The sequence below is a fragment of the Arachis ipaensis genome, chromosome B2 (genome assembly GCF_059453495.1).
Source record: "Arachis ipaensis isolate K30076 ecotype BB chromosome B2, ASM5945349v1, whole genome shotgun sequence".
Lineage (NCBI taxonomy): Eukaryota > Viridiplantae > Streptophyta > Magnoliopsida > Fabales > Fabaceae > Arachis > Arachis ipaensis.
In genome coordinates, this window is record NC_142437.1 from 82535690 (window position 1) to 82553133 (window position 17444).

The 17444-nt window shown below is 38.0% G+C and overlaps 1 protein-coding gene and 1 non-coding gene across 2 annotated transcripts; one reads left to right on the forward strand and one right to left on the reverse strand.

Annotated features, from left to right (window-relative positions):
- Positions 1-1047: 1047 nt before the first annotated feature.
- LOC107625416 (protein GAMETOPHYTE DEFECTIVE 1) lies at positions 1048-4402 on the reverse strand. Its single transcript, XM_016328043.3, has 6 exons — positions 3621-4402; positions 3399-3476; positions 3200-3280; positions 2500-2654; positions 1602-2407; positions 1048-1374 (listed from the first exon to the last, which is right to left on the reverse strand). Exons 1-6 carry the CDS (start codon positions 4047-4049, stop codon positions 1328-1330), a joined length of 1596 nt encoding a protein of 531 aa, XP_016183529.1. The 5' UTR covers positions 4050-4402; the 3' UTR covers positions 1048-1327.
- A 10975-nt stretch (positions 4403-15377) lies between these two features.
- Positions 15378-15485, forward strand: LOC148574609 (small nucleolar RNA R71). The gene has a single exon (XR_015906719.1). It is a non-coding gene; the product is annotated as a small nucleolar RNA R71 (small nucleolar RNA).
- Positions 15486-17444: the final 1959 nt, after the last annotated feature.

Consider the following 17444-nt stretch of genomic DNA (forward strand, 5'->3'; position numbering starts at 1 on the left):
ACCATCACCACTACCCTCCACCATGCACCCACTATCACCTACATTGCCACACCTCTCATCTCACCATTGGCGTTACACACCTATACTTTTCTAACCTTGATTTCTTAAATTCACACCAAACACACATACACGAAGGAAGAAAGAGAAATAAAGAGAATAAAAGGAAACATAGAGAAAGAAAGGAGAGAAAGGGAAGAGAGAAGAGGGAGGCGACAGCAGGAGCCGTGGTGTTGTCACCGTCTGTCGCCGTCATGGTTGAGGAAGAAAGAGTGAGTTCACTAAGAGAGAACCAGAGAAAGAGAAAGAGAGGACGAGAAACAGAGGTTGTGGGAAAAGAAGAAGAACGGAAGAGGAGGAAAAAGGAGGAAGAAGCGATGGCGCAGGAAGCCACTGCCGCCGTTGCCATCCTAGTTGTGGCTGAGGAGAGGAACAAATCGCAGAGAGAGGGGAAGAGCAGAGCCCCTCACCACTAGGAGCTCGACGACGGTAATGGATCTCGGCAGTGATAGGAACAGCTCCCACCTCAGTCACGGTCTCTCCCTTTACGTCTCTCTTCCTTCATTTTCTCTGTCTCACTCTCCTCGTCTTGTCTCTCTCTCATCTCCTCATCTTGTCTCTCTCTCAGTCACGACGTAATGATAATGGCTGCACTCTTTCTAGCCATCTCTCTCACAGTCACGACATAATGGTAATGGCCGCACTCTTTCTGGCCATGGCCTCCCTTTTCTTCCTTTTCTTTTCTTTCTTCATCTCTATTTCTCTCTTCTTTCTTTCCCTATGTTTCTTTTGTTCTCTCCCTTCCTTTTGTTTCTGTTTCAGGTGGGAGGGGTAAAGGGTAATGAGTGAAGTGGTGGTGGTAATAATAGAGAAGGAAAATGTGTTATTTAAAATATTATTATGTTTAAAAGGATAATTTTAATACTAAATTTAACATTGAAAAATCATTTTGAACAAAAAATAAATTAAGGACGATTTGGATTTTCACCCTAAAAGTTTAAGGACAACAAAAATTACTTAACCCTAGCTAAATGGAGACATACAAGAGGCTTTTGTTTCACGTGAAACTGGAGAATATCCGTTAAAAAAAAAAGTTCCCATATATGTATGTGTGAAATGACATCACAGTTCAGACATTAACACGGCGAATTCCTCGATACAGTATAAATAATGCAAAAATTACTGAGATGTATGAAGCTCCTCCTAGTGAGGATTTAGAGATTGAAGAGCATAAAGTGTAGAAGACCGGGGGGATTATTCTTGCTGAGTTTTGCTCCTCCTTTTTCCTTTCTTCTTAAAAGGCATTCGATTTAATGATTGTTTAAGTGGGTCAAAAGGTGGTGCAGGAGTTTTTTTTGCGCTTCTCTCTTGATCGACCTACAGAAAACGAAAAATGTTCAGGTGTTTATACATATATCATGAAACTTATAACAGGAACATGTTAGACGATGATCAAAGGGAAGCTATGAAGTATAACACAACCAGAAAAATGAAGTGAAATCAAACATATTGATCGAGTTCTGGTGAGTGGGGCTAATACCGAACAAACTACATGATTGAACAATAATTGGCAGTTAAAAGTACAGATATTCTTCATCAAATACCTGATATGGACTCAACTGGGACTTGATTGAATTCGGTGCTCACTCCACCAACAGTTTGATCTTTTGTCGTCGCATGTTGCAATTGACGTGTTACAACTGCAGAACCATCCTCTTCAGTTTCCATCTCATCAAGTCCAACAGCATCAGTTTCAAGTTTACCAGCTTGTTCATCATCACGGTTGGCATCTTGCAGAAATTTCTGCTGATCGTCTTTCTCATTTTGTATCAAAGTATCCATCGTGATGCTGAGAGCGCCCAAGTTTGATTGTGAAACATGTGCTTTAGATTCAATGGTAGTGCAATCATCACCCAAATCAGTAGAATTTTTTTCTAACTCTCTGGCACAAGTAGGATTGTCCATCTCATTATAATTGTATGTTGTCGTCACTACCTGGTCTGCTTCCATAGCATCAGATACTAAGCTTTCACCTTGCCTGATAGGCTGCTCAGTTGAGTTGTTAATTGCAGGTGTTGACTGACTGACCTTTTCACCATCTGGGACGACGGCGGAAGCATTATTTGCAGGTAAGAAATCCTTCACTTGAAAACCATGAAATGGCATGCTGCCAACAAGTGAAGCAAAGTCAATGGATTTCGCCTTTTTTGATGCTTCAGAAGATTTTGATGAAAAACACTTTGCCGAGTTATTCAAGGGGATGCCACCTTCACTGGAGAGAGGATCCCACTTTAGTAACTCTTCACGCAGATCCTCCTCAGAATTCGATGTTGCAGTTATTAATAATGGTTCCACTCTTATTGCGCTTTTGTAAAACCGTCTTTTCCTTAAAGCTTTTACCAAAAGATTCCTGCAAACATTCCGAATGATATTCAAAATACCTTAAACCCTTGCTCCCGAAAAACCAAAGGCATTATGAAGTATTAGCGCAAGTTTTCCTACCTACAATTTTTAGAAATAGCATCTTTAGCTCGCTCCTTGGAGAGTCCCAATAATGATAACAAGTTTGCGACATCACAAGGTCCTCTAAGATCATTCACTGAAGGAGCCCCACTTGAAATTATAACGTTTCTTCTCCGAGTCCACTCCATCAAACACTACACATTTAATCAGTATGTCAGTTTGCATGTGTCCTAATGTCAGTGTTACATAGAGTACCTAGAAGCAAATCGAGGTCTATCAATAGTGATAAGTTATCAGCCTACTCTTAATTTGTCGCTTGTAAATACTCAAAAATTGCATCTTGCAAACAAATTCAATTCAAAACACAAAATCTTTCTTGATCAACAAAAAGACAATGTCGAGATAGTATTGCCCTCAAAACTAAAAGCAGCATGCCTGAATGTAGAAGAAATTCTACTTACGACTGACGCCACACACTTGATGAAGTTTTATCTACACAATACAAATTCCCTTATGTTTTCGAAAAGTTTCAAACATACTCTTGTTGTTTTATTTGATTCAATTTTGTACCTATTATTAATTTTTTTATGGTCAACCAGCAATCAAAATTCTTTTTCCGATTTTACCCCTCTATACTCATCATCTTTATCATTCTAATCAACCTCAACACCATCATCATCATGATCGTTATCATCATCAACTCCAAAAAAAAATGAATTTTTCAAGGAAGTAGAGTTACCTTAGCACCGTAGATCCAAGGCCTCCTTATTTCGGCATCAGTTAAAACACCAGAGTAACTGACTTCAAAGCAGACCCCTCGCTGTTTATACATAATAACAACCCACAGAAAAAAATTAAATCAACTCTGTTACAACGATTCACATATCACACTAAGCTTTTTCCTCATTCAAGTAGAAAAAAGAGTGCAGAGCAAACACCTCAGCAGCGGCTTTAACCATGTTCTGCTTAATTTTAAATGGCAACTTCTTCGAAAAATCAATCGTAATGATGTCTACCTGCAATCACTTCAGCATTCAAAAGTTAACCACTTACCCCTATCCATAAAATTGAACTCCTATTTCGCTGTTAAACTTTCACTTCACCGATTTAGTTACAAAAACAGTTATAACAAACTCTAACTAACTAACTAACCAACTAACCTCCGATCTCTGGCATGCCATATCGAATGTGATCTGATTGGAGGGCTTAATGGCGACGAGGTCGTAGGTCTTGAGAATAGGGTTATCGCAGTAGGCGGCGTTGGTTTGGAAGGGATTGTCGACGCAGACGGTGATGCGCGTGTACTGATGGAAAGGGGTGGACAACGGGATACGGAGGAGGTCGCGGTGGAGCTTGGCGGAGAGTGGGAGAGAAGGGAGAATGTTGAGGAGAGAGGAGATGGAGAGAGGTTTGATGGAGCACCGCAGTTTATCGGAGAGGACACCCTCGACGGTGCGGTTGTAGGCGATTCCGGTGTAGCCAAGTTCCATGGCCTTCACGGCAATCTTGGTTCGGTTAGCTTCAATGGAGGTTTTGCCGATGCCTGGTGAGGGTTTCTCGTACGGGACGTTTAGGTCGAAGAACTCCATCGGTGGTCGCCGGGGACCTCTCTACACCCCCAAAGGTCTAGTTTATCGGTCAGGGGGATTTGAGGGTTTTAGGAGCTGCCTCACTACAGTACACGGTTAGTATCAATTCTTTCTTTCCTGTGTAGGGTCACGTGACAGTGCGCAATTGCACTTGCAACACCCAGTTTTCCTTTTTTTTATTTGACGCTGGCATGGCCCGAAAGAGAAATTCAAAATCCAGCAACGAGCCCCGATTCAACATAGAACCTGCTAATTGTCCAAACAAAAGAAAAATAAAAAAACATAGAAGCTGCTTAGGGGTACATAGATGATAGATCGGATGAAATTGGATAGGGCACAGGTCGATTTGATTCAGATTTGCAGTGAAATAAAAACCGAACAAATTATATTATAATTAGTTTGGTTTGGTTCGATTTTATATTTTTTTGGGTATATATCCAAACCAATAAAAAATAGATTAGTTTGGTTCGGATAATTAAGTATCTGATTAAATAGAAATTCAAGAAAAAAAAATAGTATTGAGAGTGGCTATACTTATAAAGGATGTGCTTCCAACAATAATATCACTACTATGGTTAGTTTTCGCCATTTTTCATACTACACCAATTTTTACAGAACAAGAACTTGAAACCTAGAACTCAGAATTTTAAAATAAACCAACTAAAGAAAAAAAATTAAACACAGTAAAAATGACAACTCAATTTTTCATAACAAACCAATTAAACAAAAACAGACAATATAAAAAAAATTAATACTTAATAAAGAAGATGATTGAAGAGGGTTACACACAGTGAAAATCAAAAAATCTTTACCTGACCAAAGAAGTGGAGAAGACGACCACGCTGCTGGAGAAGTGGAGCGACTACGACGACGACCGTAAGATCTCGGATTTTTAAATTTAATAATAACTTATTTATAATTTATTATATTTAATTAAGATTATATTTTAAGAAATTTTATATATAGATTAAGAAATTTTTTATTTATGATTTAAAATTTTAATAATTGAATAATAATAAAAATTTTATATGCTTTAAGTTGAATAATTAAATTTTTAACTTTATTTTATGATTATAAAGAAAATTAATTTTTATTATCTCTAATTATTGAATTAGAATATTATTTTTGAAAGTAAATTTTAGGTTGATAATTAAATAATATTTTTATAGATAATATTATTGAATTAAATTTGATTTTTAATTAATACTCTACCTAAACTCTAATTCCCAAATCCAAACTCTAATTGACATTAACCCTAACCTAGCCACCGCCTCACTGCCTCACCGTCACTCACCTCTCGTACCCCACTCCTTACCTAACACACACTTCAGACCAACACACACATAGAGAGATGAAAAGAGATGAAGAGAGAGATTCGAGAGTGAGGCTGCGACAGGGAAGAGAGAAGAGATGAGGGGGAGCTGCTGCCACCACGCCTAGCTGCCGAAGCACAGCCGCCGAACACGGAAGAGAGAGCCATACGTGAAGAGCAGAACGTGATGGAGCGGACGAGGTCCCATGCTACCGCCGCCATCGCCATTGCTGGTGGGGTCAAGCCCGTCGCCAATTTGGACTGAGGGAGAGGAAGACGCCGGGAAGAGAGAGAAGGTGATGGTGGGGAGGAGTTTTGTCGTTGTGGTTTCTGTTGTGGTTGAAGGTTGCCACTGAGCTACATGCGGTTGTTAGAGCTGCTCCGCTGCCGTTCTGGTTACCGGGTATGGCATGGGTGTCGCCAGGATCAACTGATGGAGCTACCGCTGCTTAGTTCTTGATTCTTGCTTGGTACAATAAGCTGTTCTTGCCTTAAAACCCTTGTCGTTAGCATTTTGTTATAGTTTGTTGAGGTTTTTGTAACATTAATATCTCAGGGTCAAAGTTTTTGTGACTGGATGTGGTGTTTGATGGATGCCGCTGTTGCGGGCCGAGAAAAAAGGGTCTTCGACGCGCTGTATAGCTTTCAGTTTTGACTATTTAAGGTAGGGGGTTCATTTTAAAATTAAGAGTTGTTTTATTTAAGAATGCCAAACATATTATTGAGTAATTGTGAATAAATTATAAATACTTTGTATGACTAATTTATGAGTATTGATGAAGTTAAGAATTGTTGGTGATAGTATGTTTGAATATGCTGAAATTGATTTTTAGTTTGTTTGATGGTGCTGTAAAGGATTGGGTGGTTGGATTAGCTATATGTGTATTTGTTAATTGTGACTCTATTATTGATGATGATATATATTGTTATAGTTGCTGCTGGTTGTATTGTGATGGTGAATGGTGATAAATTTGGTGTTACTTGTTGAATTGGAAATATAAGTTGAGTTATATGAATTGAGTTTGAATTGAGGTTGTGATTGATGCTGGAATCTCTGGTTAGGTTGATGTTTTGATTTGATTGTTGACTTGAGAAATTATGAAAGTGAGGGAGCCTATCAGGGTGGCAAAGTCAAATTTTGAAGGGAGGTTCTATCCGAGTTCTTGTAAAAATATACGAAAAAGTGATTTTGATTTGAAAATCCGATTTATAGGCTTATTTTGAGAAAATGATTCTATGATTGGAAAAGAATCTGGTTTACATATTTACACGTATCGAGGAAAGAGTTTTGTATGAAAGTTTGGTTTATACATTTAAAGTAAGGAATGACTTGGGTTTGAAACCGTTGGAAAGAATTTGAGAAAACATTGGTTTGATTTATTGGTAATGAATTGAGAGTTGGAAATAATTATGATATTGAACCTGGTTAGCTTTTAGATTTATAGATGTTTTGACATTGGATTTGAGTTGTTTGATTTATCAGAACTGATCTTTGAGAATAAAAGATAGTTTGGCAGGGACCCTTGAAGGGTGGCATAGTCCGAATTTTAGAGGAGATGCTGCTGAAATTTTTATAAAACCAAAAGTTTCGTTTGAAATACTTATTAGAAGGATTTGGATTTTAATTTAGGATCTTATAATTTGATTTTGAGTTATTCAGTAAAGAATAAATTGTGGTTGCGAAAGTGATGATTTGTGAATTTGATTAAGAGTTGAGACCCCAGGTAAGAGGCAGTGGCGTTTGTCCATGTAACACCCCAATTACCCTAAGCCTTACCTCTAGCCGTAAAGCAAAGGTTAATCAGAGGTTACGACAGTCCTAAGGCTTATACATATTTATATATAGAAGAAAATAATATATTCTAGAAGCCCGATGAAGGATTAAGCTCAAAGGCAGAATTACAAAAGCGCGGAACGTTCACAAGAAGCTAACGCACAAGACACAAGGTATAGATGTAAAAGAATAAAACGTATATATAGATACAATATTATAATAATCATAGGGAACTATCCGCAGCTTGCGGTGTTTAAGCCGACTATTTACAAATAGAAGAATACAGAGTTTTGAAATTAAAACAGCATATACAACTTATCTCTCAAATAAGCCTCTAAGGCTATAAAGTTAAATATACAAAAGGTGAAAGAATACTATGACAGAAGAAAAACAGAAACATACGAGGAAAGAACCGTACTTCGCTCTGTCACCATGTCTGCAATTTCACCGAGGTGAATTACGACCTGCATCTGAAAAACAACAACAAAGTATGGAATGAGAACCAGAGGTTCTTAGTATGGTAATAGTGCCCAATAATGTAAGATGTAAGGCTCCGGGACACCGAAGGCAATCCTAGAACTTCACATTAAAACGGATATTCAAGCTTAAACGAAATAAAATAAATAAATCAAGAACTTAAACCATAAACCGGGTTATCTAAACTTAGGGGAGTTCTAACTAATACTAATTTCACCACTGTATCCCACAGCCTTTGCCACTCTAACCTCCGTGCGATCCCATCTTCATCGCCTACCTAACATCCTTAGCACCAGACAAACACAATTAATACAAGCAAGTAATACACAGGTAATAATCATATATGGCAAGTCATTCAAGAAGCAAGTAGGCATATTATACAATTAGTCAAACCCAAGTAGTCAAAGCAAACAAGCACATAAGAGATGCATATGATGAATGCCTGTCCTATTGGCTTGTGATATCACTTGTCGGTCTATAAATGCCAACCTGACACACCCTTTCTGCCATTTCCGAGGATATAGTGCCTGGTAGGGGTGTTCAAATCCAAACCGATCCAAATTAAACCGCTCATCCAATCCGATCCAAGCTGAAATCCGATTAAAACCGCACTAATTGGGATTTGATTGGATTCTATTTTTTGCAAACCGCTGGATTGGATCGGATTTCGGATATACTTTTCATAACCGATCCAATCCAATCCAAACCGCACAATGTGCTATAATATTATTATTTTATTATTATATTTACAATACTTATAACATGTTCAATTTATTATACATTTTTTATTATTCATGTATTATTATTATTTAATAAATATTTTATTTTCAAAATGTTATTTATTTATTTATTTATTTTAACTAACCTATAATTTTATTTCTATTGTTATGTTATCGTTAGCTTTTTAAAATATTGTTAAGACTTGTTATGTCATTGTTGATTATTTAAAATTTGATGTTGAGACTTGTTATATGTATTTAATTTTTTTTATTTAAAAAACCGCACCGCACATAAATTAAGCGTTCGGATCGAATGACTTTTTCCTCTAAAACCGAACCAAACCGCACCGCGAACACCCCTAGTGCCTGGCATGCTTTTGTTCTGAGGATATAGTGCCTGACACACTTGCATGCTCAATCCGAGGATATAGTGCATGGCACACTCTTGCGGCAGAGAAGGAAAAACAACAACAACATATAATTCATCACAAATCATTCCAAGGATATAGTGCCTGGCTCACTATCATTCCAAGGATATAGTGCCTGGCTCACTATCCACATCCACAAGTCCATCAATCTCAAATCGTCATCATTTCTTATCTCAAATCACTTCCCATTATCAACTCTCAACATTCCAAGGATATAGTGCCTGGCACACTCTCAACATCCATCAAGATCAGCCATTCCTTTTTGAGTCCTCAACTCATCACATCCATCATCAATTCATACTTTCCATCCCAAACTCATCAATTCATCAGTGTCTCAATTTATTATCTGCAATCACCCGGGTCACTACTCTTCTCCTCTCTCAACCAAATTCATCCTCGGTACACCAGAAACCTAAACCTCCATTTGCTATCTTTTCAAAATGACATCAACCAAGTCTCTAAAGTTCTTTCCCAAGTTCTCATACCCAAAATTAAGCCCAAAAGTCTAAAAATGGTGTCACAGAAGCTTACAATCTTGTTGGGAACGTGAAATAGTTGAAAACAAATTTTAAATTTGAGAAGCAGGGCGTGTGCGTACGCACAGGGGTGTGCGTCCGCACGCCCAGGAAGTTTTCAAAATGTGTGCGTACGCACAGGGGTGAACGTACGCACAAGTGCCAAAATTCCTACTGTCTGTTCACTCGCACAACCTGTGCTAGCGCCCCCAACAGACGATCCTTCCTAACTCGTGTGTGCGTGGTGCACGAAATTGTGATCTCAACTGTGCCAACGACTTGGTACGCACGATCATAATCTCAATTCTTTTTCACAACTCCGCGCAACTAACTAGCAAGTGCACTGGGTCGTCCAAGTAATAAACCTTACGTGAGTAAGGGTCGATCCCACGGAGATTGTCGGCTTGAAGCAAGCTATGGTCATCCTTGTAAATCTCAGTCAGGCAGATTCAAATGGCTATGAGGTTTTGATAATTAAAATGTAATTAAAACAGAAAATAAGATAGAGATACTTATGTAATTCATTGGTGAGAATTTCAAATAAGCGTATAGAGGTTCTTTGCTCCTTCTGGATATCTGCTTTCCTACTGCCTTCATTCAATCATTCATACTCCTTTCTATGGCAAGCTGTATGTTGGGGGATCACCGTTGTCAATGGCTACCGTCCATCCTCTCAGTGAAAATGGTCCAAATACGCTGTCACCACACGGCTAATCATCTGTCGGTTCTCACTCATATTGGAATAGGATCCATTGATCCTTTTGTGTCAGTCACTATGCCCAATACTCGCAAGTTTGAAGCTCGTCACAGTCATCCCATCCCAGATCCTACTCGGAATACCACAGACAAGATTTAGACTTTCCGGATCTCAAGAATGCTGCCAATTGATTCTAGCTTATACCACAAAGACTCTGATCTCACGGAATGGAGGGCTCTGTTGTCAGAAGAGGCAACCATGCGTCGTGACCCAGGAGGCCAAGAGATATGCATTCAAGCTTGTTTTCATGTAGAACGGAAGTGTTTGTCAGGCACGCGTTCATAAGTGAGAATGGTGATGAGTGTCACTTGATCATCATATTCATCATGTTCTTGGGTGCGAATGAATATCTTAGAATAAGAATAAGCTTGAATTGAATAGAAAAATAATAGTACTTTGCATTAATTCAAGAGGAACAGCAGAGCTCCACACCTTAATCAATGAGGTGTAGAAACTCCACCGTTGAAAATACATAAGTGATGAAGGTCCAGGCATGGCCATGAGGCCAGCCTCCAAACGTGTACAATATGATCTATGATAGCATAAAACTGATCCAGGATATAAAATAAATCACTAAAAGTAGTTTTTATACTAAACTAGTAGCTAGGGTTACAGAAAATAAGTAACTAAGTGCAGGTAGTGCAGAAATCCACTTCCGGGGCCCACTTGGTGTGTTCTTGGGCTGAGCATTGAAGCTTTCACGTGTAGAGACTCTTCTTGGAGTTAAACGCCAGCTTTGGTGCCAGTTTGGGCATTTAACTCCAGCTTTTATGCCAGTTCTGGCGTTTAACGCCAAAATAGGGTAGAAAGTGGGCGTTCAAACGCCAGTTTGCATTATCAAAACTCGGGCAAAGTATGGACTATTATATATTGCTGAAAAGTCCAGGATGTCTAATTTCCAACGCAATTGAGAGTGTGCCAATTGGGTTTCTATAGCTCCAGAAAATCCATTTCGAGTACAGGGAGGTCAGAATCCAACAGCATCTACAGTCTTTTTTCAGCCTCTGAATCAGATTTTTGCTCAGGTCCCTCAATTTCAGCCAGAAAATACCTGAAATCACAGAAATACACACAAACTCATAGTAAAGTCCAGAAATGTAATTTTTGAATAAAAACTAATAAAAACATAGTAAAAACTAACTAAAACATACTAAAAACTATGTAAAAATAGTGCCAAAAAGCCTATAAATTATCCGCTCATCACAACACCAAACTTAAATTGTTGCTTGTCCCTAAGAAACTAAAAACAAAGTGGGATAAAAAGAAGAGAATATACAATGAATTCCGAAGACATCTATGAAGATCAGTCTTAATTAGATGAGCGGGGCTCTTAGCTTTTTGCTTCTGAACAGTTTTGGCATCTCACTTTATCCTTTGAAGTTCAGAATGATTGGCATCTATAGGAACTTAGAATTCAGATAGTGTTATTGATTCTCATAGTTCAGTATATTGATTCTTGAACACAGCTACTTTATGAGTCTTGGCCGTGGCCCTAAGCATTTTGTTTTCCAGTATTACCACCGGATACATAAATGCCACAGACACATAACTGGGTGAACCTTTTCAGATTGTGACTCAACTTTGCTAGAGTTTCCAATTAGAGGTGTCCAGAGCTCTTAAACACACTCTTTTCTGCTTTGGACCATGACTTTAACCGCTCAGTCTCAAGCTTTTCACTTGACACCTTCACGCCATAAGCACATGGTTAGAGACAACTTGGTTTAGCCGCTTAGGCCAAGATTTTGTTCCTTTGGGCCCTCATATCCATTAATGCTCAAAGCCTTGGATCATTTTTACCCTTGCCTTTTGGTTTAAAGGGTTATTGGCTTTTTGCTCTTGTCTTTTGATTTAAAGAGCTATTGGCTTTTTCTGCTTGCTTTTTCTTTTTCTTTGTTTTTTTCCGCCCCCTTTTTTTTCGCAAGCCTTTGTCTTTCACTGCTTTTTCTTGCTTTAAGAATCAATTTTATGGTTTTTCAGATTATCAATAACATTTCTCCTTTTTCATTATTCTTTAAAGAGCCAACAATTTTAACATTCATAAACAACAATATAAAAAATATGCATTGTTCAAGCATTCATTCAGAAAACAAAAAGTATTGCCACCACATCAAAATAATTAAACTATTTTAAAATTCGAAATCTATGTACTTCTTTTTCTTTTGCAATTAAGAACATTTTTCATTTAAGAAACGTGATGGATTTATAAGACATTCATAGCTTTAAGGCATAAACACTAGACACTAATGATCATGTAAATAAAGACACAAACATAAACAAACATAAAGCATAGAGAACGAAAAACAGAAAAATAAGAACAAGAAAGTTAAAGAACGGGTCCACCTTAGTGATGGCGGCTTGTTCTTCCTCTTGAAGATCTTATGGAGTGCTTGAGCTCCTCAATGTCTCTTCCTTGCCTTTGTTGTTCCTCCCTCATGGCTCTTTGGTCTTCTCTAATTTCATGGAGGAGGATGGAATATTCTTGGTGCTCCACCCTTAGTTGTCCCATGTTGGAACTTAATTCTCCTAGGGAGGTGTTAATTTGCTCCCAATAGTTTTGTGGAGGAAAGTGCATCCCTTGAGGTATCTCAGGAATTTCATGATGAGAAATTTCCTCATGCTCTTGTTGAGGTCCATGAGTGGGCTCTCTTGCTTGCTCCATCCTTTTCTTAGTGATGGGCTTGTGAGATGAATCTCTCCATCTCCCATGACTCGGAGGTGGAAGCTTTTGCCTTCCCTTTCCTCTTTCTAGAGGTTTCTCCGGCCTTAGGTGCCATAAATGGTTATGGAAAAATAAAAAGCAACACTTTTACCACACCAAACTTAGAAGGTTTGCTCGTCCTCGAGCAAAAGAAGAAAGAATGAAGGAGAAGAAGAAGAAAATGGAGGAGATGGAGGGAGAGGGTAAATTCGGCCAAGGGGGTATAAGATGTTTGTGATGTGGGAAATTGAAGGAGTGATATGGGCTATATATAGGAGTGGGGGGAGGGTTAGGTTCGTGTATTAGGGGTTGGGTTTGGGAGGGAAAAAGAGTTTTGAATTTGAAGGTAGGTGGTGTTTTGGGGAAAAGTGAATGAGGTGATTGGTGAAGGGTATTTGGGGAAGAGTGTTATGAAAAGGTGTGAAGAAGAGAGAGTGAGTTGAGGTTGGTGGGGATCCTGTGGGGTCCACAGATCCTGAGGGGTCAAGGACTTAGCATCCCTGCTCCATTTAGGCGTGCAAAACGCCCTTAGAGTGCAATTCTGGCGTTAAACGCCAGGTTGCTGCTTGTTTCTAGCGTTTAACGCCAGCTTTTCTGCCCTTCTTGGCCTTTAACACCAACTTGGTGCCCTGTTCTGGCGTTAAACGCCAGTCTGGTGCCTATTTCTGGCGTTAAATGCCCAGAATGGTGCCAGACTGGGCATTTAACGCCCATTCTGCTACTCTTACTGGCGTTTAAACGCCAGTAAGCTCTTCCTCTAGGGTGAGCTGTTTTTAATGCTGTTTTTCATTCTGTTTTTAATTTTGCAGTTGTTTTTGTGACTTCACATGATCATCAACCTAAAGAAAACATCAAATGACAATGGAAAATAAATAGATATAATTAAATAACATTGGGTTGCCTCCCAATAAGTGCCTCTTTAATGTCAATAGCTTGATAGTGAGCTCTCATGGAGCCTCACAGATAATCAGAGCAGGGTTGGGGCCTCTCAACACCAAACTTAGAGTTTGGTTGTGGCCTCTCAACACCAAACTTAGAGTTTGGTTGTGGCCTCCCAACACCAAACTTAGAGTTTGAATGTGGGAGTTTTGTTTAACTCTGTATTGAGAGAAGCTTTTCATGCTTCCTCTCCATGGTTACAGAAGGAGAACCTTGAGTCTTGAATACCAGGTAGTCCTCATTCAATTGAAGGACCAACTCTCCTCTGTCAACATCAATCACAGCTTTTGCTGTGGTTAGGAAGGGTCTGCCAAGGATGATGGATTCATCCTCATCCTTCCTAGTGTCTAGGATTATGAAATCAACAGGGATGTAAAGGCCTTCAACCTTCACTAGCACGTCCTCTACTAGTCCATAAGCCTGTTTCATTGATTTGTCTACCATCTCTAGTGAGATTCTTGCAGCTTGTACCTCAAAGATTCTCAGTTTCTCCATTACAGAGAGTGGCATGAGGTTTATCCCTGACCCCAGGTCACACAGAGCCTTCTCAAAGGTCATGGTGCCTATGGTACAAGGTATGAAGAATTTTTCGGGATCCGGTTTCTTCTGAGGTAATGTCTGCCTCATTAATGCATTCAGTTCATTGGTGAACAAGGGGGTTCATCCTCCCAAGTCTCATTACCAAATAACTTGGCATTCAACTTCATTATTGCTCTTAGATACTTAGCAACTTGCTCTTCAGTGATGTCTTCATCCTCTTCAGAGGAGGAATATTCATCAGAGCTCATGAATGACAGAAGGAAGTTCAATGGAATCTCTATGGTCTCTGTATGAGCCTCAGTTTCCTTTGGTTCCTCAAAGGGAAACTCCTTTCTGTCCAGAGGACGTCCCATGAGGCTTTTCTTACTGGGACTCACGTCCTCCTCACTCTCTCCAGGTTCGGCCATGTTGGTCATGGTTATGGCCTTGCACTCTCTCTTGGGATTTTCTTCTGTATTGCTTGGGAGATTACTGGGAGGAGTTTCAGTAATCTTCTTACTCAGCTGACCCACCTGTGCCTCCAAATTTATAATGGAGGACCTTGTTTCATTCATGAAACTTAGTGTGGTCTTGGATAGGTCAGAGACTATGGTTGCCAGGCCAGAATGGCTCTGTTCAGAATTCTCTGTCTGTTGCTGAGAAGATGATGGAAAAGGCTTGCTATTGCTAAACCTATTTCTTCCACCATTATTGTTGGAGCCTTGTTGAGGCTTCTGTTGGTCCTTCCATGAGAAATTTGGATGATTTCTCCATGAAGGATTATAGGTGTTTCCATAGGGTTCTCCCATGTAATTCATCTCTGCCATTGCAGGGTTCTCAGGATCATAAGCTTCTTCTTCAGAAGATGCTTCTTTAGTACTGTTGGATGCAGCTTGCAATCCATTTAGACTCTGAGAAATCATATTGACTTGCTGAGTCAATATTTTGTTCTGAGCTAATATGGTATTCAGAGTATCAATTTCAAGAACTCCCTTCTTCTGAAGCGTCCCATTGTTCACAGGACTCCTCTCAGAGGTGTACATGAACTGGTTATTTGCAACCATTTCAATGAGTTCCTGAGCTTCTGCAGGATTTTTCAGATGAAGAGATCCTCCTGCAGAATGGTCCAATGACATTTTTGACAACTCAAACAGACCATCATAGAATATACATATGATGCTCCATTCTGGAAGCATGTCAGAAGGACACTTTTTGATCAATGGCTTATATCTTTCCCAAGCTTCATAGAGGGACTCACCTTCCTTCTGTTTGAAGGTTTAAATTTTCACTCTAAGCTTGCTCATCTTTTGAGGTGGAAAGAACTTGGCCAGGAAAGCACTGACTAGCTTTTCCCAAGAGTTTAGGCTTTCCTTAGGTTGTGAATCCAACCATGTTTTAGCTCTGTCTCTTACAGCAAAAGGGAAAAGCATAAGCCTGTAGACCTCGGGATCAACTCCATTGGTCTTGACAGTGTCACAGATTTGCAAGAATTCAGCTAAGAACTGATGGGGATCTTCCAATGGAAGTCTATGAGACTTGCAATTCTGTTGCATTAGAGAAACTAATTGAGGCTTAAGCTCAAAGTTGTTTGCTCCAATGGCAGGAATTGAGATGCTTCTTCCATAGAAGTTAGAAGAGGGTGCAATAAAGTCACCAAGCATCTTCCTTGCATCTCCACCATTGTTATTGGGTTCGGCCATGTCTCCTTCTTTTTCGAAAATTTCTGTCAGGTCCTCTCCAGAGGGTTGTGCTTTAGCTTCTCTTAGTTTCCTCTTAAGAGTCCTTTTAGGTTCAGGATCAGCTTCAATAAAAATGTCTTTATCCCTGTTCCTGCTCATATGAAAAAGAAGAGAACAGAAAAGAAGAGGAATCCTCTATGTCACAGTATAGAAATTCCTTTATGTAAGTAGAAGAAGCGAAGAATAAAAAAAGGAGAAGAGAAAAATTCAAACACAGAGAAAAAGAGGGGGTTCGAATTATGAGTAGAAGAGGAGTGTTAGTAGATAAATAAATAAATAGAGAGAGATCAGAGGGAGAGTTTTCGAAAATAATTAAAAAGAAAAGGAAAATATTTTTGTTTTTATTTAAAAATCAGTTATAATTCGAAAATTAAAAAGAGAAACAAAACAAAATTTGAAAACTAAATAAATTACTTAATTAAAGAGATTTTTGAGAAAGTGGTTAGTGATTTTCGAAAATCAGAGAGAGGAAAGTAGTTAGATAGTTTAAAAAAAGATAAGAATTTTTAAAATCAAACAAAAAGTTAGGTGGTTAATTGAAAAGGATTTTGAAAATCAATTTTGAAAGGATAAGAAGTTAGAAAAGATTTTGAATTAAGTTTTGAAAAAGATATGATTGAAATTTATTTTGAAAAAGATTTGAAAAAAGAAATTTAAAAAGATTTGATTTTTGAAATTAAAGTTAATTACTTGACTAACAAGAAACCAAAAGATATGATTCTAAAATTTAAAGATTGAACCTTTCTTACTAGGCAAATAATAACTTAAAATTTTGAATCAATCACATTAATTGTTAGTAAAGATTTTGGAAAATATGAAATAAAAATAAGAAAAAGATTTTGAAAATTATTTTGAAATTTTCGAAATTTCTAAGAAGAAAAATGAAAGAGATTTGATTTTTGAAAAAGAACTTGAAAAGATAGGATTTTTAAATTAAAAATTTGACTTGACCCATAAGAAACAACTCAGTTTTAAAAATTTTGACCAAGTCAATCCAAATTTTCGAAATTTATGAGAAGAATAAGGGAAAGATATGTTTTGATTTTTTTGAATTTTTAATGAGGAGAGAGAAAAACATCAAAATGACTCAAAACATGAAAATTCAATATCAAAACACATGATGCATGCAAGAACACTTTGAATGTCAAGATGAACACCAAGAACACTTTGAATGTTAAGATGAACACCAAGAACTTATTTTTGAAAATTTTTAAGAAAAGACACACATGCAAGACATCAAACTTAGAAATTTTCAATGTTTAGACACTAACAAATTGAAAATGCATATGAAAAACAAGAAAAGACACAAAACATGAAAATGCAAAGATCAAACAAAGAAAATCATCAAGATCAACTTGAAGATTATGAAGGACACATGCATGAATTTTCGAAAATTTTTAGGAAATTAAAAAGATACAATTAACACCAAACTTAAAAATTGACACAAGACTCAAACAAGAAACACAAAATTCTTTTTGGTTTTATGATTTTATTAAATTTTTGTTGTATTTTTCGAAA